The sequence below is a fragment of the Oncorhynchus gorbuscha genome, linkage group LG11, assembly GCF_021184085.1.
Source record: "Oncorhynchus gorbuscha isolate QuinsamMale2020 ecotype Even-year linkage group LG11, OgorEven_v1.0, whole genome shotgun sequence".
Taxonomy (NCBI): domain Eukaryota; kingdom Metazoa; phylum Chordata; class Actinopteri; order Salmoniformes; family Salmonidae; genus Oncorhynchus; species Oncorhynchus gorbuscha.
In genome coordinates, this window is record NC_060183.1 from 41,764,939 (window position 1) to 41,788,062 (window position 23,124).

The following is a 23,124-nucleotide window of genomic DNA, read 5'->3' on the forward strand; positions in this document are numbered from 1 at the left end:
AAAAAACAGAAATACCTTACTTACATCAGGGCCTTCGCTATGAGAGACTCTAAATTGAGCTCAGGTGCAACCCAATGGTTGCAACCCAATGGTTCTACAGAGTTCCTCTGTGGAGATGGGAGAACTTTCCGGAAGGACAACCATCTTTTTTTGCAGCACTCCACCAATCAGACCTTTATGGTAGTGGCCATAAAGGTTGTCCTTCCTTTACTCCTCAGTAAAAAGGCACATGACAGCACGCTTAGAGTTAGCAAAAAGGCACACCTAAAGACTCTCAGACCATGAGAAACAAGATTCTCTGGTCTGATGAAACCAATATTGAACTCTTTGGCCTGAATGCCAAGCTTCACTTCTGGAGGAAAGCTGGCACCATCCCTACGGTGAAGCATGGTGGTGGCAGTCTCATGCTGCAGGGATGTTTTCAGCGGCAGGGACTGGGAGACTAGTCGGGATCGAGGGACAGATGAACAGAGCAAAATACAGAGGGATCCTTGATGAAAACCTGCTCCAGAGAGCACAGGACCTCAGACTGGAGTGAAGGTTCACCTTCCAACAGGACAACGACACTAAGCACACAGCCAAGACAACGCAGGAGTGGCTTCGGGACAAGTCTCTGAATGTCCTTGAGTGGCCCAGTCAGAGCCCGGACTTGAACCCGATCTAACATATTTGGAGAGATCTGAAAATAGCTGTGCAGCAAAGCCCCCCATCCAACCTGACAAAGCTTGAGAGGATCTGCAGAGAAGAATGGGAGAAACTCTGCAAATACAGGTGTGCCAAGCTTATACCCAAGAAGACTCGAGGCTGTAATCGCTGCCAAACGTGCGTCAACACAGGACTGAGTAATGGGTCTGAATACTTATGTAAATGTGATATTTCAGTTGTATATTTTTTTATACAATTGCAAAATGTCTAAAACCTGTTTTAGCTTTATCATTATGGGGTATTGTGTGTAGATTTATGAGAAAAAAAACAATTTAATCCTGTTTAGAATAAGGCTGTAACGTAATATAGAGTACCCTTTCAAGCATTTCTTTATTTTTACTATGTTTTATATTGTAAAATAATAGTGAAGACATCGAAACTATGCAATAACGCATAAGGAATAATGTAGCAACCAAAAAAGTGTTAAAAACAAACCCCCCCCCCCCCAAAAAGAAAGAAATCTGCTTTAATATTGTGGATAGATTGTTGCTTCCATCAATGTAATTGTCTGCATCATTTCCAATCAACCATATATTTTTGGGGTAAATATATATATATCTATATACATACATACTGTCACGATAGTTGTAATAACATTCGGACCAAGGCGCTGCAAAATAGAGAATTAAAAGGCTCTCTATGGTCACGGCGTGACACATACTATACAAACACACACACCCACCCATATACAGTTGAAGTCGGAAGTTTACACACACCTTAGCCAAATACATTTAAACTCAGTTTTCACAATTCCTGACATTTAATCCTAGTAAAAATTCCCTGTTTTAGGTCAGTTAGGATCACCACTATATTTTAAGAATGAGAAATGTCAGAATAATAGTATAGAGAATGATTTATTTCAGCTTTTATTTCTTTCATCACATTCCCAGTGGGTCAGAAGTTTATATACACTCAATTAGTACTTGGTAGCATTGCCTTTACATTATTTGACTTGGGTCAAACGCTTCGGGTAGCCTTCCACAAGCTTCCCACAATAAGTTGGGTGAATTTTGGCCCATTCCTCCTGACAGAGCTGGTGTGCCTGGGTCAGGTCTGTAGGCCTCCCTGCTCGCACACGCTTTTTCAGTTCTGCCCACAAATGTTCTATATAATTGAGGTCAGGCTTTATGATGGCCACTCCAAAACTTTGAATTTGTTGTCCTTAAGCCATTTCTCCACAACTTTGGAAGTATGCTTGGGGTCCTTGTCCATTTGAAAGACCCATTTGCGACCAAGCTTTAACTTCCTGACTGATGTCTTGAGATGTTGCTTCAATATATCCACATAATCTCATGATGCAATCTATTTTGTGAAGTGCACCAGTCCCTCCTGCAGCAAAGCACCCCCACAACAGGATGCTGCCACCCCCGTGCTTCTCAGTTGGGATGGTGATCTTCAGCTTGCAAGCCTCCCCCTTTTTCCTCCAAACATAACGAGGGTCATTATGGCCAAACAGTTCTATTTTGTTTCATCAGACCAGAGGGAATTTTTCCAAAAAGTACGATCTTTGCCCCCATGTGCAAACCGTGGGCTGGCTATTTTTTATGGCGGTTTGGAGCAGTGGCTTATTCCTTGCTGAGCAGCCTTTCAGTTTGTCTATATAGGACTCGTTTTACTGTGGACATAGTGCTTTCGCACCAAAGTACATTCATCTCTAGGAGAAAGAACTCATCTCCTTCCTGAGCGGTATGACGGCTGCATGGTCCCATGGTGTTTATACTTGGGTACTATTGTTTGTACAGATGAGCATGGTACCTTCAGGCATTTGGAAATTGCTCCCAAGGATGAACCAAACTTGGGAGATCTACAATTTTTTTTCTGAGGTCTTGGCTGATTTCTTTTGATTTTCCCATGATGTCAAGGAAAGAGGCACCGAGTTTGAAGGTAGGCGATGAAATACATCCACAGGTATTTTGTGGAATTTTCCAAGCTGTTTGAAGGCACAGTCAACTTCATGTATGTAAACTTCTAGCCCACTGGAATTGTGATACAGTGAATTATAAGCGAAATAATCTGTCTGTAAAAAATTGTTGGAAAAATGACTTATGTCATGCACAAAGTAGATGTCCTAACCTACTTGCCAAAACTATAGTTTGTTAACAAGACATTTGTGGAGTGGTTGAAAAATTAGTTTTAATGACTCCAACCTAAGTGTGTGTAAAGTTCTGACTTCAACTGTATACACAGGGTGCTTTAGCAAACAAACAGCAGAGACCTGAAGACACCATACAACCTGGAACTGAGCTTGCTAGGACAGACCAGATACAACTTCAATTAGCACTGAGGTGTGAAGTGAGAGGTGTCGATGCCTTTGGGCCCAACAAGTGGCAGCAGACTTTGAAGCCATCCACTGACATTTTCTACAAGAAATCCAGAAATGAAGGATTCTCCCAAGTGGGTGTGACACCTACTCCCATTGCCTGCTGCACTGCTGCTTGGATTCCACCTGGCGATATGTTCACCGCTTGCCCTGGCCTGTCTCCCAGTCTGGTACAGGTAACTCCACCACACTCCCCCTTCTCTCCTGAGCTTTCGCTCACCTCCAGCACACACGCACTATTTTGGCGAGTGACTCTGAACTTACAATGGCTAACCCAAAGTCGTTATTTTTCTTTTTTTGTGTGCATTTTGCCATTTCCCTCATGACTCCTGCATGCCCTGTTGACTACAAACCTTCTTTACCAAGCCGTGGGACAGACTGTTTGTTCCCACACTCGGGACTCTGACTCTCTATTGGTTACACAGACTTTTGGCCTCCCATCCTATTCTAACCACCTATCGCTGGCTTTGTATTCATGTTACCTGATAAACATGTTGTACAATATGATCTTGTTGCCATCTAATGCACATTCAGATGTCATAAATCAGCACTGCCAAGCTCTCCCTGTCCTAAGCCGTGCTTTGATAGTATGACTGTTAATGATATCTGGAAATATGCATGTACACCCTGGCACATCTACTGTTTTAGCACCAATTCTGACTTGTGCTCTGATATCTGCTTCACTGATTTCTGCTCTCGTAAAAGCCTGGGTTTTCTGCACGTTAATACTAGAAGATTATTACCTAAAATGGATCAATTGAAAGTGTGGGTTCACAGCTCCAATCTAGATGTGTTAGTCATTACTGCGAGGTGGTTAAGGAAGAGTGTTTTGAATGCTGATGTTAACCTTTCTGGTTATAACCTTTTTCGGCAAGACAGATCTTCCAAAGGTGGGAGAATGGCTATCTTTACCAAGGATCAACTTCAGTGCTCAGTTGTCTCCACCATGTATGTCCCCAAACAATTTGATTTGCTAGTTTTAAGCATAAACTTCAAATGGCTCTTTGTTGACTGTTGCTGGGTGCCATCATCCTCCATCAGCACCGGCCTGTACCCTACCTGCCCAAAGCTCTCTCCTGGCCCCTTACACTGTCTGAATTTGTCCTGCTAGGTGACCTAAACTGGGACATGCTTAAACTACCTGACCAAGTCCTAAAGCAATAGAGCTTCCTAAATATTTCCCAGATTATTACCAATCCCACAAGGTATGACTCCAAACACCCAGAAAAGGCTACTCTCCTAAATGTTATCCTCACAAATAATCCTGATAGGTATCAGTCTGGTGTTTTCTGTAATGACCTTAGTGATCACTGTTTTACAGCCTGAGCTTGGAATGTCTGTTCAGTGAAACGATCTGTTCTGATTTGTCATAGACGCTTGCTAAAAATCTTTAATGAGCAAGCCTTCCTTCACGAACTGGCCGCTGTAAAATGGTACAGAATCAGCTTGATCCCCTCTGTCGAAGACGCTTGGACCTTCTTTTTTAATATTTTCAGTGGTATTCTCAACAAACACATCCACATAAAGGAAACTAGAATTAAAAACAGGTTCAGCCCCTGGTTCGACCATGATCTTGCAGAGTTTCTCCACCTCAAGAATTGCATTTGGCAAAAGGCTCGGCACATGCATACTCGTGTTCAGGCAAATGAGAAATAAGTGCACTCAAAATATCCGGAAGGCCAAAGTTAGTTACTTTAAGGAGCAGTTCTCTCTCTGTGGGTCTAACCCCAAGAAGTTCTGGAAAACGGTTAAAGACCTGGAGAATAAACCCTCCTCCTCACAACTGCCGATGTCCCTTAATGTTGATGATGTGGTTGTTACAGACAGGAAGCACATGGATAAGCTCTTTACATCACCACCTCATTAAGTCAGGATTACCATTTGACTCAGCCATGCCTCCTTGCCCGTCCAACATTTCCTCATCTCCCATCCCTTCTAATTCAACTATCCCTGATGCTTCTGCCTCTTTTTCCCCTGCCCTGCTAGAAAGTTCCTCCCTGCAGGCAGTCACTGAGTCCGAGGTACCAAAGGAGCTCCTGAAACTTGACCCCAAAAAAACATCTGGGACAGATGGTTTAGACACTTTCATACCTCTTAAGGCCACTGAGACGCTAGCGTCTCACCTAGCCACTAGCCTGGGGAAATGCGTAGCGCCAAATTCATATAGTACTCGATAAAACTCAAACTTTCATTAAATCACACATGCAGGGTACTCAATTAAAGCTACACTCGTTGTGAATCGAGCCAACACGTCAGATTTAAAAAATGTTTTTCTGCGAACGCATGAGAAGCTATTATCTGATAGCAAGCACCCCCCCAAAATACCTGAAGGAGATGTAAACAAAATAATTAGAGTAGCAGGCGCTATAATAAAAATAAAATATAAAACATGCATTACCTTTGACAAGCTTCTTTGTTGGCACTCCAATATGTCCCATAAACGTCACAATTGGTTATTTTTTTCGATTAATTCCGACCATGTATACCCAAAATGTCAATTTATAAAGCCCGTCTGATCCAGAAAAAAAACACCTTTCCAAAACGCAACGTCATTACAAAAAAATTAAAAAGTTGCCTATAAACTTTGCCAAAATACTTCAAACTACTTTTGGAATCCAACTTTAGGTATTTGTAAACGTTAATAATCGATCAAATTGATGACGGGGCAATCTGTATTCAATAGCAGCAAGTCAACAAATCATGGACGATTTTCTCTCTTTCATAACTTTCCACTGTGTAACCTCTGACAGGAAGTGCCTATTCTTCATTTCACCAAAGATTAACTTCAACCCAATTCCCAAGACTGGCGACATCGTGTGGAAGCTGTAGGAACTGTAAACTGGGCGCTATCTAATTTCCCTTGACATAGACAATACAGGGAACTGGCGGAGGGATATTTCTTTTTTCCTTGGTTTTTCCTGCTACACAAGGTCTGTTATAGTCACAGACATGATTTAACCAGTTTTATAAACTTCAGAGTGTTTTCTATCCACACATACTAATCATATGCATATACATATATTCCTGGCATGAGTATAGTTTGACTTTTGAGCATGCCAAATTTGTGATGGTAAATTCCCATTGAAACATATTGCGAATGCACGTGCACTTGCAATATGATTCTATAGTGAGAAAACATCACCAAATGGACATGATGAAATCAACACAACGAGTGATGGAAAGGAACAACCATCACTACCCGGCCATCCTGTGTTCATCAGGCCAGTCAATTTTGCATTTCTGCAGTATTTTTGAGCATGTCAAATTTCTTATGGCATTTGGCCCCAAAAAGAGTGACTTTTGACTTTGACTTCATATGAAATCATATTGCAAGTGGACATAACATATGCCTTATGCACTAGTAAAAAAAGAAATTTAAAAAAGATAATAAAATATGACTAAAGTATGTTGATACAGTTCTTATACATGTGTAATTGACACAAAAATCTAAAGAATTTCGAAAAATGGTCCAGAAAGCACTTTTTTAAGGGGTTGCTAGGTTATGTAAAAAAAATTCACTTCTTCAAAATTTTGCTTTTGGATGTTGACTTGGGTTGCATTTGCAATATGAAAAACCACGGTGGAGCGCACTCGCCACCTGTTGGATTTTCAAAGTGTTACACCTGGCATTTGCCATATGGCATTTGCAATCAACTTTACATGAAACGACGCCGAATTGGGTGGTATTGGACACCGTGTATATGGTTTGTCCAATGCCAATGACTTCCCATTCATTTTTGTCCATTTCAGGGGGGTGTTCCCTTACTTCTTTAAGGTTGCTGCCCCTATCATCGCCAAGCCTATCTCTGAACTTTTTAACAAGCCTCTCCTTTCTGTGGAGGTTCCCTTTGCTTGGAAGGCAGCCATGGTTCATCCTTTATTTTAAGGGGGAGATCAAGCTGATCCTAACTGTTATAGGCCTATTTCTATTTTGCTCTGTTTATCAAAAGTGTTGGAAAAACTTGTCAATAATCAACTGACTGGCTTTCTTGATGTCTATAGTATTCTCTCTGGTATGCAATCTGGTTTCCGCTCAGGTTATGGATGGGTCTCGAGCTCAGGGTCTCGAGCTTGATGACAAGTTTGGAGGGTACTATGGTGTTAAATGCTGAGCTGTAGTCGATGAACAGCATTCTCACATAGGTATTCCTCTTGTCCAGATGGGTTAGGGCAGTGTGCAGTGTGGTTGAGATTGCATCGTCTGTGGACCTATTTGGGCGGTAAGCAAATTGGAGAGGGTCTAGGGTGTCAGGTAGGGTGGAGGTGATATGGTCCTTGACTAGTCTCTCAAAGCAGTTGCACTGATGACGGAAGTTTAGCTCAGTTTAGCTCAGTTACCTTAGCTTACCTTAGCTTTCTTTGGAACAGGAACAATGGTGTCCCACTTGAAGCATGTACAGCAGACTGGGATAAGGATTGATTGAATATGTCCGTAAACACACCAGCCAGCTGGTCTGCGCATGCTCTGAGGGCGCGGCTGGGGATGCCGTCTGGGCCTGCAGCCCTGCGAGGGTTAACACGTTTAAATGTTTTACTCACGTCGGCTGCAGTGAAGGAGAGTCCGCATGTTTTGGTTGCGGGCCCTGTCAGTGGCACTGTATTGTCCTCAAAGCGGGCAAAAAAGTTAATTAGTCAGCCTGGCAGCAAGACATCCTGGTCTGTGACGGGGCTGGTTTTCTTTTTGTAATCCGTGATTGACTGTAGACCCTGCCACATACCTCGTGTCTGAGCCGTTGGTTTGCGACTCTACTTTGTCTCTATACTCACGCTTAGCTTGTTTGATTGCCTTGCGGAGGGAATAGCTACACTGTTTGTATTCGGTCATGTTTCCGGTCACCTTGCCCTGGTTAAACGCAGTGGTTTGCGCTTTCAGTTTCACGCGAATGCTGCCATCAATCCACGGTTTCTGGTTTGGGAATGTTTTAATCGTTGATATGGGAACGACATCTTCAATGCACGTTCTAATGAACTCGCTCACCGAATCAGCGTATTCGTCAATGTTGTTGTTGGACGCAGTGCGGAACATATCCCAGTCCACGTGAAGGAAGCAGTCTTGAAGCGTGGAATCAGATTGGTCGGACCAGCGTTGAACAGACCTGAGCGCGGGAGCTTCTTGTTTTAGCTTCTGTCTGTAGGCAGGGAGTAACAAAATGGAGTTATGGTCAGCTTTTCCGAAAGGAGGGCGGGGGAGGGCCTTATATGTGTTGCGGAAGTTAGAATAGCAACGATCCAAGGGTTTACCAACCCTGGTTGCGCAATCGATATGCTGATACAATTTAGGGAGTCTTGTTTTCAGCTACAATGAATGCAGCCTCAGGATATGTGGTTTACAGTTTGCAAAGAGTCAAACAAAGTTCGTTCAGAGCCATCAATGTGTCTGCTTGGGGGGGAATATATACGGCTGTGATTATAATCGAAGAGAATTCCCTTGGTAGATAATGCGGTCGACATTTGATTATGAGGAATTCTAAATCAGGTAAACAGAAGGACTTGAGTTGCTGTATGTTGTTGTGACCACACCAAGTCTCGTTAACCATAAGGCATACGCCCCCCGCCCCTCTTCTTACCAGAAAGATGTTTGTTTCTGTCGGCGCGATGCGTGAAGAAACCAGCTGGCTGAACCGATTCCGTTAGAGTCTCTCAAGTGAGCCATGTTTCCGTGAAGCAAAGAACGTTACAGTCTCTGATGTCCCTCTGGAATGCTACCCTTGCTCGGATTTCATCAACCTTGTTGTCAAGAGACTGGACATTGGCGAGAAGTATGCTAGGGAGTGGTGCGCGATGTGCCCGTCTCCGGAGCCTGACCAGAAGACCGCTTTGTTTCCCTCTTTTACGACGTCTTTGTTTTGGGTCGCAGGCTGGGATCCATTCCGTTGTCCTGGGTGAAAAGCAGAACACATGATCCACTTCGGGAAAGTCATATTCCTGGTCATACTGATGGTGAGTTGATGTTGCTCTTATATTCAGTAGTTCTTCCCGACTGTATGTAATGAAACCTAAGATTACCTGGCGTACCAATGTAAGAAATAACACGTAAAAAAAAAAAAAAACTGTATAGTTTCCTAGGAATGCGAAGCGAGGCGGCCATCTCTGTCAGCGCCGGAAGTACATCCAGGTGAAAGCTATGATCCCTTATTGATGTCACTTGTTAAATCCAATTCAAATCATTGTAAATGAAGGGGAGGAGACAGATTAAAGAAGGAATTTCAAGCCTTGAGACAATTGTGACATGGCTTTTGTATGTGTGGGTGAATTGGCAAGAAAAAAATATTTTAAGTGCCTTTGAATGGGGTATGGTAGTAGGTGCCAGGCACACCAGTTTGAGTGTGTCAAGAACTGCAACGCTGCTGTGTTTTTCATACTAACAGTTTCCCGTTAGTATGAAATCTTAATCAAAATGTATCAAGAATGGTCCACCACCCAAAGGACAGCCAGCCAACTTGAAATAACTGTGGGAAACATTGGAGTCAACATGGGCCAGTATCCCTGTGGAACGCTTTCAACACCTTTCATGCCCCGACGAATTGAGGCTGTTCTGAGGTACAGACATATATTTTCATTATATAGTTCTCAAAATCTGTAGTAGACAAACCAGTTTACCATCTATAGGTTTACCAAACGGTTTAACGATGATCAATTAAGAGCAGTCAGATTAAGTAATAGTAAATCTATTTTGACAAATGAGAAGAGAACCATTTTAAAAGTTTTGTGAGCATTGCGAAAGGCAATTACTTTATAAGAACATGTATTGCAATGAAACACTGATTACGTTTAGTGACGAATGTACTGTATGTTTGTGTGTGTTGTACCTAGTGAATAAAAAATGTGCTTAGAGTTTTGCAACAAATATCTATGATGATCTGTTTTGAGTTTTACACTATGAGTTGTGAAAATACTGGTGAAAATCGCACCAAAGCGATAAAAACAATGTTACCCTAACAGCTGACAAAACCCCCTACACATGTCCTCCTCTCCCAAGTAAAAGAGCAACAGTGGTTCTTTAAAGCCAGAGATAATATATCTTTAATGACAAGAGTTAGTATTCATCATATTAACTACCTAACAGAAATTACAGTGTGTTCATCATACGAACTAACAGCAATACACAATTCACTGAATGAGAATATTCTGTACTTTATCTTGGAATAATCTATTTAATCAGTTTTGTAAGACCTCTTTCATTTATCCTTGGATCGTCACTGGAGGCTTCGTGCCATGGATCATCACTGGAGGCTTCAGGCCATGGATCAGCCAGGTGCGTGGAGCTGGCATAAACGCATCCTGGCTGGATACCCACTTTAGCTCGGTAAGTGTGGCGAGCTGGCACAGGACACACTGGGCTGTGAAGGCACAATGGAGGCATAGTGTGTAGAGCCGGCACAGGATATACTGAGCCGTGGAGGCGCACTGGAGGTCTGGAGCGTAGAGCTGGCACAACGCATCCTGGCTAAATACCCCCTGTAGCACCGCAATTGTGGGGAGCTGGTACAGGCCGCACTGGATTGTGCTGGCAAACTGCGGATGCCGTGCGTAGAGCTGGCGCAGGATATCCTGGTCCGAGGAGACGCACTGGAGACCAGGACCGCTGAGCCGGCACAATCTGTCCCGGACAGATGCTCACCTTAGCACAGCAAGGACGGAAAGCAGGCACCGAATGCACCGCGCTGAGGGTGCGCACTGGAGGCACGGTGTGCAGAACCGGAAAACATGGTATCTGAACCGTGACCAACTCCTCATCGTAATTACAGGAAGTTGGTTCTTGTTCCCACCATTGCTCCGCTCGCCACCCCGTGTGCCCCCGCCATTTTTTTAGGCTGCCTCTCATGCTTCCGTCGTTTCCTTGATTCCTGGTCGCGTCTTCCAAGGAAGTGCAAGTTAAGTATTGGCTATTGTTCCTTAGCCTCTAACAGAGCTGTCGTGATCCGTTTGACGCAGTGATGGAATTTGGCACACATGCTTAGGCATAGGAGTTTAGCTAACCTGTAAAGTATCCAAGATGGCATAGCAGTCAGACTGTGTCCTTCGTCTTGTCCCATGTATATATTTTTTTCTTCGCATATGTTTTATATATTTTTCCAAACCTCAACTTCAAAATACTCTCCTGCAACCCGCCTCACCCAATGTGGTGTGGATCTGTTTATTCTAAAGTATTTTTACTTACGTCGGAACCAAAATCCCTCAACAGAAGCTAGCCAGCTCACTAGCTACTAGCCCTGCTTATCCATCACGACTGGACTACCGACGTAATCTGCCTGAGGGATTTTTTCCAACAGGCCCCTCTGCCCGAATGCCCATCTGCTAGCCTGCTAGCCACAGCCCACTAGCTGTCTAGAGCATATTGGACTGTTAGCTGAATAGATCCATCGGCCAATTTCTTGGGCCACTATACCTATTTTGCCAATTGGACTTGGACCCCTATGCTACTCAGAACCCTACCAATCAATCACGACTGGTCTATCGACGTCACCGCACGCCGTGGCTAAAACAGACTTCACCATGACGTCCCTCCTAAGGCCCTTCTGCAATCTTGCTAGCCCCGGCCTGCTAGCTGTCTGAATCGCCGTGTCTCCAGCCAGCCCAACCACTCACTGGACCCCTATGATCACTCGGCTATGCATGCCTTTCCCTAATATCAATATGCCTTGTCCAGTGCTGTTCTGGTTAGTGATTGTCCTATTTCACTGTAGAGCCTCTAGCCCTGCTCAATATGCCTTAACAAACCATTTAGTTCCACCTCCCACATATGCAGTGGTTTAAACGTCTCTAGAGACAATATCTCTCTCATCATTACTCCAATGTAATCATATCCTACCATACCTTTGTCTGTACATTATGCCTTGAATCTATTTTACCGTGCCCAGAAACGTGCACTTTTTACTCTTTGTTCCGAACGCACTAGACGACCAGTTCTGATAGCCTTTAGCCATACCCTTACCCTACTCCTCCTCTGTTCCTCTGGTGATTTAGAGGTTAATCCAGGCCCTGCAGTGCCTAGCTCCACTCCTACTCCCCAGGTGCTCTCATTTGTTGATTTCTGTAACTGTAAAAGCCTTGGGTTCATGCATGGTAACATTAGAAGCCTCCTCCCTAAGTTTGTTTTATTCACTGCTTTAGCACACTGTGCAAAACCCGGATGTCCTAGCCATGTCTGAATCCTGGCCACCAAACACCCTGAAATTTCCATCCCTAACTAATACATTTTCCGACAAGATAGAAATGCAATCTACTGCAGAGATAGCCCGCAGAGTTCTGTCTTACTATCCAGGTCTGTACCCAAACCATTTGAGCTTCTACTTTTAAAAATACACCTTTCCAGTAACAAGTCTCTCAATGTTGCTGCATGCTATAGACCACCCTCTGCCCCCAGCTGTGCCCTGGACACCATATATGAATTGATTGCCCCCCATCTATCTTCAGAGCTAGTGCTGCTAGGTCACCTAAACTGGGACATGCTTAACCCCCGGCCATCCTACAATCTAAGCTTGATGCCCTCAACCTCACACAAATGATCAATGAACCAAAATCCGTAATCACGGTCACCCTCATAGATATCATCCTAACCAACTTGCCCTCCAAATACTCCTCGGCTGTTTTCAACCAAGATCTCAGCAATCACTGCCTCATTGCCTGCATCCGTAATGGGTCTGCAGTCAAACAACACACCCCTCATCACTGTCAAACGCTCCCAAAAACACTTCAGCGAGCAGGCCTTTCTAATCGACCTGGCCCGGGTATCCTGGAAGGATATTGACCTCATCCCGGCAGTAGAGGATACCAGGTTATTCTTTAAAAGTGCCTTCCTCACCATCTTAAATAAGCATGTACCATTCAAATAATGTAGAACCAGGAACAGATATAGCCCTTGGTTCTCCCCAGACCTGACAGCCCTCGACTAGCACAAAAACATTTTGTGAATTTCTGCATTTGCATCGAATAGCCCCCATGATATGCAACTTTTCAGGGAAGTTAGGAACCAATACACACGGGCAGTTAGGAAAGCTAAGGCTAGCTTTTTCAAACAGAAATTTGCATCCTGTAGCACAAACTCAAATAAGTTCTGGGACACTGTAAAGTCAATAAGAGCACTTTCTCCCAGCTGCCCACTGCACTGAGGCTAGGAAACACTGTCACCACCGATACATCCACTATAATTGAGAATTTCAATAAGCATTTTTCTACATGTCCATGCTTTCCAACTGGCTACCCCTACCCCGGTCAACAGCCCTGCACCCCCCACAGCAACTCACCCAAGCCTCCCCCACTTCTCCTTCACCCAAATCCAGATAGCTGATGTTCTGAAAGAGCTGCAAAATCTGAACCCCTACAAATCAGCCGGGCTAGACAATTTGGACCCTCTTTTTCTAAAATGATCTGCCGAAATTGTTGCAACCCCTATTACTGTCCTGTTCAACCTCTTTTTCGTATCGTCTGAGATTCCCAAAGATTGGAAAGGTGCCACGGTCATCCCCCTCTTCAAAGGGGGAGACAATCTAGACCCAAACTGCTACAGACCTATATCTATCCTATCCTGCCTTTCCAAGGTCTTCGAAAGCCAAGTTAACAAACAGATTACTGACCATTTCGAATCCCACCGTACCTTCTCTGCTATGCAATCTGGTTTCAGACCTGGTCATGGGTGCACCTCAGCCATGCTCAAGGTCCTAAACAATATCATAACCGCCATCGATAAGAGACAGTACTGCGCAGCTGTATTCATCGACCTGGCCAAGGCTTTCGACTCTGTCAATTACCAGATTCTTATTGGCAGACTCAACAGCCTTGGTTTCTCAAATGATTGCCTCGCCTGGTTCACCAACTACTTCTCTGATAGAGCTCAGTGTGTCAAGTAAAACTAAATGCATGCTCTTCAACCAATCGCTTCCTGCACCTGCCCGCCAGTTCAGCATCACTACTCTGGACGGTTCTGACTTAGAATATGTGGACAACTAGAAATACCTAGGTGTCTGGTTAGACTGTAAACTCTCCTTCCAGACTCACATTAAGCATTAAGCATCTCCAATCCAAAATTAAATCTAGAATCGGCTTCATATTTCGCAACAAAGCATCCTTCACTCATGCTGCCAAATATACCCTCGTAAAATTGACCATCCTACCGATCCTCGACTTTGGCGAAGTTGTTTACAAAATAGCCTCCAACACTCTACTCAACAAATTGGATGCAGTCTATCACAGTGCCATCCATTTTGTCATCAAAGCCCCCAAATACTACCCACCACTGCGACTTGTACGCTCTCGTTGGTTGGCCCTCACTTCATACTCGTCGCCAAACCCACTGGCTCCAGGTCATCTACAAGTCTCTGCTAGGTAAAGCCCCGCCTTATCTCAGCTCACTGGTCACCATAGCAGCACCCACCCGTAGCATGCGCTCCAGCAGGTATATCTCACTGGTCACCCCAAAGCCAGTTCTTCCTTTGGCCGCCTTTCCTTCCAGTTCTCTGCTGCCAATGACTGGAACGAACTGCAAAAATCACTGAAGCTTGAGACTCATATCTCCCCCACGAGCTTTAACCTCTCTGGGATATGTGGTAGCGTCCCACTTGGCCAAAAGCCAGAGAAAATGCAGAGAGCCAAACTCAAATAAATTCCTATAAAAATCTAACTTTCATGAAATCACACATGTAAGATACCAAATTAAAGCTACACATGTCAATTTTCAAGGCTTCAAGGCTTTTCGGCGAAAGCAAACAATGCTATTATCTGAGGATAGCACCTCCATAAACAAAAGAGAGAAAACATATTTCAACCCTGCAGGCGCGACACAAAATGCAGAAATAAAAATATAAATCATGCCTTACCTTTGATGAGCTTCTTCTGTTGGCACTCCAATATGTCCCATAAACATCACAAATGATCCTTTTGTTTGATTAATTCCGTCCACACATATCCAAAATGTCCATTTATTTGGCGCGTTTCATCCAGAAAAACACCGGTTCCAACTTGCGCAACATGACTACAAAATATCTCAAAAGGTACTTGTAAACTTTTCCAAAATATTTCAAACTACTTTTGTAATACAACGTTAGGTATTTTTAAAGTAAATAATCAATCAAATTGAAGACGGGGTGATCTGTGTTCAATAGAGGAAGAAAACAAACTGAAGCATGCTTTCTGGTCATGGTCCTCTATCAAACAGTACACATGAAGTGACCCTCGTTCAAGATGACCGTACTTCTTCATTACACAAAGGAATTAACTCAACCAATTTCTAAAGACTGGTAACAGCCAGTGGAAGTGGTAGGAACTGCAAGCAAGTCCCTTAGAAATCTGGATTCCCAATGAAAAACCACTGAAAAGAGAGTGACCTAAAAAAAAAGAATCTGAATGGTTTGTCCTCAGGGTTTTGCCTGCTACTGTTATACTCACAGACATGATTCAAACAGTTTTAGAAACTTCAGAGTGTTTTCTATCCAAATCTACTAATAATATGAATATCTTATCTTCTGGGGATGAGTAGCAGACAGTTGAATTTGGGCATGCTTTTCATTCAAAATTCTATATGCTGCCCCCTATCCTAGAGAAGTTAAGCACCAGCTGTCAGAGCAGCTCACAGGTCACTGCACCTGTACATAGCCCATTTTTAAATAGCCTATCCAACTACCTCATCCCCATACTGTATGTATGTATTAATCTTGCTCCTTTGCACCCCAGTATCTCTACTTGCACATTCATCTTCTGCACATCTACCATTCCAGTGTTTAATTGCTATATTGTAATTACTTCGCCACCATGGCCTATTTATTGCCTTTCTTCCCTTATCCTACCTCATTTGCACACACTGTATATATACTTTTTCTACTGTATTATTGACTATGTTTGTTTATTCCATGTGCACACAGTCATGGAATAAACAAACAGTCAATAATACAGTAGAAAAAGTCTATATATGTGTCGAACTGCTTTGCTTTATCTTGGCCAGGTCGCAGTTGTAAATGAGAACTTGTTCTCAACTAGCCTACCTGGTTAATTAAAGGTGAAATACATTTAAAAAATAAATAAAAGTATGGTTCCGTTTGGCTGCATGGTGGCCCTTGTTGGACAAGAAAAAACATTAATGCAAATTCATTGGCTCATATTGTTTGAGCTACAGTCCTGCATTCAAAAACATGGGTACATAGATGTTATGTACCAAATTTGGTACTGATCAGTTAAGCGGTTCTGGAGAAGAAGACGTTTAAAGTAGTCAACATCAATACAAATGGTCCAAAATACATCAATCGCATATTGCATGATCGGTTTGATTTTGAGTTCTGATATTTGGCAAGCATGGTAAAATGACAGAAGTAGCTCATCCTAGGGTGATGTGCCCTATTTGTCCTGATGGTGGTACAGTGGGCCCACAGCTTGAACCCCAGCATTGCTGCTTGCAGCTTTAATAATCAATTTGGTATTTTTCTAGAACTCTTCATTAATCAAACTCAAGGTTTTAATCTCACACATACTGTACAAACACATATACAAATACATGTGCCACCTTGATACACAGTATAAATCTTTGTAAAGATCATAATGCAATGACCATACAGCCACACAACTCTATCTACTAACACATTATACATCAACCAAATATTAAGGTATACAGTTGGTTTTGCCACTATAATGTACATTTTCATTCACTACACTATAAAGAGTGTAAAATGAGGATTCCAGTACTCACCAGACGATTCCCTGAGCCCCAGAACCGATGGATTTTAGATTCTGGTAACGTTTGAGAACTGTGAAGGTGGAATCTCCTACTTCCACACTGTAGAACTGGTTGTCCACTTTGCATTTGCTCATGTTGTAATGCTTGCCAATGTATGACACATCCAATTGTTTACCAAAACCCTGCAGTAAACAAACAAACAAAGGTCAGTGATGTCACTTTCACCTCTCTGACTGGCTCTACCACCAGTTGAATTATTACATTTAAGTAATTTGTTCGTCCATTTGTTTGTGCGTTTATTCGTTCATTCAAATGTTATTAGTCACACGCGCCGAATACAACGCAGTGAAATGCTTACTTACGAGCCCCTAACCGACAGTGCAGTTTCAAAAAATACAACAAAAACAATAAATTAATGGATTCTGCTATTTCAGCCACACCCATTGCTGACAGGTGTAAAAAAAAAAAAATAAAAAAAAATCGAGCACACAGCCATGCAATCTCCTTAGTCAAACATTGGCCTTACCGACGAGCTCACTGACTTTCAATGTGGATGCCACCTTTCCAACAAGTCAGTTCATCAAATTTCTGCCCTGCTACCCCAGTCAACTTTAAGTTATATTATTGTGCTGTTTTGCTCAGCCGCAAAGTGGTAGGCCGCACAAGCTCACCGAACGTGTCCGCCGTGTGCTGAAGCATGTAAAAATCGCCTGTCCTCGGTTGCAACATTCACAACCGAGTTCCAAAATGCATCTGGAAGCTACGCAGCACAGTAACTGTCGGGAGCATCATGGAATGGGTTTCCATGAACATATAGCCACACACAAGCCTAAGATCACCATGTACAATGCCATGTGTCGGCTGGAGTGGTGTAAAGCTCGCCACTATTGGACTCTGGAGCAGTGGAAACGGGTCCTCTGGAGTGATGAATCACGCTTCACCATCTGACAGTCCGACGGATGAATCTGGGATTGACGGATGCAAGAATACTACCTGCCCGAATGCGTAGTGTCAACTATAAAGTTTGATAGAGGAGGAATAATGGTCTGGGACTGTTTTTCATGGTGCAGGCTAAGCCCTTTAGCTCCAGTGAAGGGAAATCTTAATGATGCAACTTTGTGGCAACAGTTTGGGTAAGGCCCCCGTGCACAAAGCGAGGTCCATACAGAAACGGTTTGTCTCGAACAGTGTGGAAGAACTTGAATGGCCTGCACAGAACCCTGACCTCAACCCCATTGAACATCTTTGGGATGAATTGGAATGCCGACTGCGAGCCAGGCCTAATCACCCAACATCAGTGCCCAACCTCCCTAATGCTCTTGTGACTGAATGGAAGCAAGTCCCCACAGCAGTGTTCCAACATCTAGTGGAAAGCCTTCCCAGAAGAATGGAGGCTGTTATAGCAGCAAAGGGGGAACAACTCCATATTAATGCCCATGAATTTGGAATGAGATGTTGAAAGAGCAGGTGTCCACATACTTTTGGTCAAGTAGTGTATATAATACCATTTTAATTAATATCATGATGACTACAACATGTCTGCAACATAAAGCTATATGTTATATATTCAGACTGCATAATACAAACAAATCAATCAATCAAGCGCCTGGTGTAACTGAGTCAGGTTTGTAGGCCTCCTTGCTAGCACACGCTTTTTCAGTTCTGCCCACACATTTTCTATAGGATTGAGGTCAGGGTTTTGTGATGGTCACTCCAATACCCTAACTTTGTTTTCCTTGAGCCATTTTGCCACAACTTTGAAAGTATGCTTGGGGTCAATGGAAGACCCATTTGCACCCAAGCTTTAACTTCTTGACTGATGTCTTGAGATGTTGCTTCACTATATCCACATAATAATATTTCCTCATGATGCCATCTATTTTGAGAAGCGCACCAGTCCCTCCTGCAGCAAAGCACCCCCACAACATGATGCTGCCACCCCCGTGCTTCACGGTTGGGATGGTGTTTTTCGGCTTTCCCCCCTTTTTCCTCCAAACATAACATTGGTCATTATGGCTAAACAGTTATATTTTTGTTTCATTAGACCAGAGGACATTTCTCCAAAAAGTATGATCATTGACCTCATGTGCAGTTGCAAACTGTTGTCTGGCTTTTTTTATGGCGGTTTTGGAGCAGTGGCTTCTTCCTTGCTGAGCGGCCTTTCAGGTTATGTCGATATAGAACTCATTTTACTGTAGATATAGATACTTTTGTACCTGTTTCCTCCAGCATCTTCACAAGGTCCTTTGCTGTTGTTCTGAGATTGATTTGCACTTTTCACACCAAAGTACATTCATCTCTAGGAGACAGAACGCATCTCCTTCCTGAGCGGTATGGCGGCTGCGTGGTTCCATGGTGTTTATACTTGGGTACAGATGAATGTGGTACCTTCAGGCATTTGGAAATTGCTCCCAAGGATGAACCAGACTTGTGGAGGTCTACAATTTTTTTCTGCGGTCTTGGTGATTTTCTTTTGATTTTCCCATGACGTCAAGCAGAGGCACTGAGTTTGAAGGTAGGCCTTGAAATACATCCACAGGTACTCCTCCAATTGACCCAAATTATGTCAATTAGCCTATCAGAAGTCATGACATAATTTTCTGGAATTTTCCAAGCTGTTTAACGGCAAAGTCAACTTAGTGTATCTAAACTTCTGACCCACTGGAATTGTGATACAGTGAATTATAAGTGAAACAATCTGTCTGTAAACAATTGTTGGAAAAATTACTTGTGTCATGCACAAAGTATATGCCCTAACCGACTTGCCAAAATTATAGTTTGTTCAACAAGAAATTTGTGTAATGTTAAAAAACAAGTTTTAATGACTCCAACATAAGTTTATGTAAACTTTCGACTTCAACTATAGATAATAAGTTGCATGGACTCACTCTGTGTGCAATAATTGTGTTTAATCTGATTTTTTTATGACTACCTCATCTCTCTACCTCACTCATACAATTATCTGTAAGGACCCTCAGTTAAGCACTGAATTTCAAACACATATTCAACCACAAAGTCCAGGGAGGTTTTCCAATGCCTCGCAAAGAAGCGCACCTATTGGTAGATGGGCACACATTGAATATCCCTTTGAGCATGGTAAATGTATTAAATATTTTGGATGTGTATCAATACACCCAGTCACTACAAAAAAACAGGCGCCGCTCCTAAGTCAGTCACTGGAGAGGAAGGAAACCGCTTAGGGATTTCACCATGGTGACTAAAACAGTTACAGAGTTTAATGGCTGTAATAGGAGAATAATATAATAATAATATATGCCATTTAGCAGACGCTTTTATCCAAAGCGACTTACAGTCATGTGTGCATACATTCTACGTATGGGTGGTCCCGGGGATCGAACCCACTACCCTGGCGTTACAAGCGCCAACATTTAGGATGTACCAACAACATTGTATTTACTCCACAATACTAGCCTAATTGACAAAATGAAAACAAGGAAGCCTGTACAGAATAAAAATATTCCAAAACATGCATCCTGTTTGCCACAAGGCACTAAAATAATATGGCAAGAAATGTAGCAAAGCAATTCACTTTTTGTCCTGAATACAAAGTGATTTGGATTTGCCCAAAACATAACATCACTGCGTACCGCTCTCCATATTTTCAAGCATAAGGTGGTTTCATCATGTTATGTGTATGCCTGTAATTGTCAAGGCCTGGGGAGTTTTTCAGGATTAAAAAAATACTAAATATGGAGCACAGGCAAAATCATAGAGAAAAACCTGTTTCCGTTTTCCACCAGACACTGGAAGATGCCGAGTTACAGTTTGAAAATCTATGGCAAGACCTGAAAATGGATGTCTAGCAATGAACAACAACCAATTTGACAGAGCTTGAAGATTTTTTAAGAATCATGTGCAAATAGTGTACAATCCAGGTGTGCAAAGCTCTTAGGCATTTACCCAGAAAGACAAAGGCAATTCTAACATGTAGTGACTCAGGGTTGTGATTACTTGTGTAAAGATATTAGATATTTCTGTATTTCACTTTAAATACATTTGCAAAGTTTTCTAAAAACATGTTTAAACTTTATCATTACGTGGTATTGTGTGTAGATGGGTGAGATTTTTTTATTATTTCATCCATTTTGAATTCAGGCTGTTACACAACAAAATATGGAATAAGTCAAGGGGTATGAATATTTTCTGAAAGCACTGTACAACTGACTGCTGTTGTTGGCACTAATTTCCTGAATTTATATTAAGACATTCTTATTCCCTCCATTTCCTCAATCCTTTTTTCTGTATGGATATTCACAGACAACCATGAAAACAAAACATACAGTACAGTATTCTGTGGGCAAAGGACTTGCATGAGAGTGGGCGTATCATCATACATAACTAGCAGGGAGACATAACCAGCAGGCAGCATAAACCGGACAGGATAGGGATGCAACATGGTGCTGTGGGTATGTCTACGGTGTAGGTCTGCATTAAATCTCCATGTGATCCCAGTGGCCGGTGTAGTCCAGCCGCTGACCCGGCACACACATACAGTGAAAACCTCCTTCCATCAGCAAGGGCATTGAAGATGAAACGTGGCTGGGTCTTTCAGCATGACAATGATCCCAAACACACCGCCCGGGCAAAGAAGGAGTGGCTTCGTAAGAAGCATTTCAAGGTCCTGGAGTGGCCTAGCCAGTCTCCAGATCTCTACCCTATAGAAAATCTTTGGAGGGAGTTGAAAGTCCATGTTGCCCAGCAACAGCCCCAAAACATCACTGCTCTAGAGGAGATCTGCATGGAGGAATGGGCCAAAATACCAGTGTGTGAAAACCTTGTGAAGACTTACAGAAAACGTTTGACCTTTGTCATTGCCAACAAAGGGTATATAACAAAGTTTTTTTTTATTGAGATAAACTTTTGTTATTGACCAAATACTTATTTTCCACAATAATTTGCAAATAAATTAATAAAAAATCCTACAATGTGATTTTCTGGATTTGTTTTCTCATTTTGTCTGTCATAGTTGAAGTGTACCTATGATAAAAATTACAGGCTTCTCTCATCTTTTTAAGTGGGAGAACTTGCACAATTGGTGGCTGACTAAATACTTGTTTGCCCCACTGTATGCCAGAGTCGGCATGGATTCGAATACGGCCCAAAACCATTTGACTCATGCTCCTCCTATATCCCCTGTCTTTCCATCATTTTACTATCTCTTCAATAAAGTAACGAAATTACAAAAGGAGTGGGACTGCTCCACTCCAAAAAAATCCATGTGATCCCTGCAAGAATTGAACCCACGGCCTTGGTATTGCCAGCGCCACGCTCTCACCAACTGAGCTACATAGGACGCACACATGACTCCGTGTGCATATCAGTACATGTCCAGTCCAAACTAGTAATTGCTTGTCCAAAGATGCATACATAATCCAACTATATTCCATGACAAATCACGTCCACATAATTCTGGATAAGAGAGCTGTGAACTTGCACTACAGAGATACTGTATATAGTGCTTTAATTATATTTCTATGCACAGCACCCTGTGGACCCTGGTCAGAAGTAGTGCACTACTTAGGAAATAGGGTGGCACTTGGGTCACATGCAATATCTAAAGTGAACTAGACTACGGGAAGAAAATCAACAGTTAGTCCATTAAATCCAGTTCTACCAAGAGACATGCTTTTCATCCTAGAGCCGACTAACAATTAAACTGACAAGGCTAATTTGATCGTAATTAATAAAGATTTTATATAATTGCAATATTTTATTGAAGTTAGTGAGAGGGCTCTAGACAGCTTTTATTAACTACAGGTTACATCCCAGAGATTTATCCATCCATTCATCGTTGACTCTGCTGCAAATGATCCAAAATATATATTTTCTATATATTTTACACAGTTGGACGCCATTTATGATGAGGCCAGTCGTTCGAATCGCAACAAATAACAAGTAATCAACCCCAATCAGTTTCAGTCTAACATAAGAATCTTCCATTGGTTCGTTATCACCACCAGTAGTGTAACGTTGTCCCATACTGTATGTGATGTAGCTAACTGTTGGATGGCATGACAACTATGATGATAACAATCTATTACAGAGCTTCCCAAACTATTTTGGCTCACAACCCCATTTTAATATTTGAAAAATCTCATGACCCCAACCATGTGAAAAAAAGTATATAATTAACAGCCAATGTTAACTTTTTTATTTCGGGCTATAACAGTCAATGAAAAAACATTCTAACAGTATTTATGATGGTCTTCTCAACTCCCCATCACATACTTTGAATGTGTATTTTATCTCACCACCACTAATGAGATGCGTGTGCTAGATGCATGTCGTGTCAGAGCTTCTCAAAATCAGGGGACGTGGTCAAAAGTGTGAACCTCATCTCATCACCTCATCTCATATCCAACCTGGATCGATATTTGGTTTAAATGCAGATGAGAGCACTGATGGTACTTTCAAG

At 42.5% G+C, this 23,124-nt stretch overlaps 1 protein-coding gene across 8 annotated transcripts in view; it reads right to left on the bottom strand.

The window, feature by feature from the left end:
• The window catches only part of LOC124048657 (mitogen-activated protein kinase 10), a 113,528-nt gene that overhangs the window by 65,103 nt on the left and 25,301 nt on the right, over positions 1–23,124 (bottom strand). For 7 of the 8 annotated variants that reach the window (XM_046369653.1, XM_046369654.1, XM_046369652.1 and 4 more), the window contains one exon: positions 16,701–16,870. The exons of the other annotated variant lie outside the window; for it this stretch is intronic. In XM_046369653.1, coding sequence (XP_046225609.1) covers positions 16,701–16,870 — 170 coding nt within the window. The remainder of the gene's footprint in view (positions 1–16,700; positions 16,871–23,124) is intronic. 8 annotated transcript variants of the gene reach the window in all.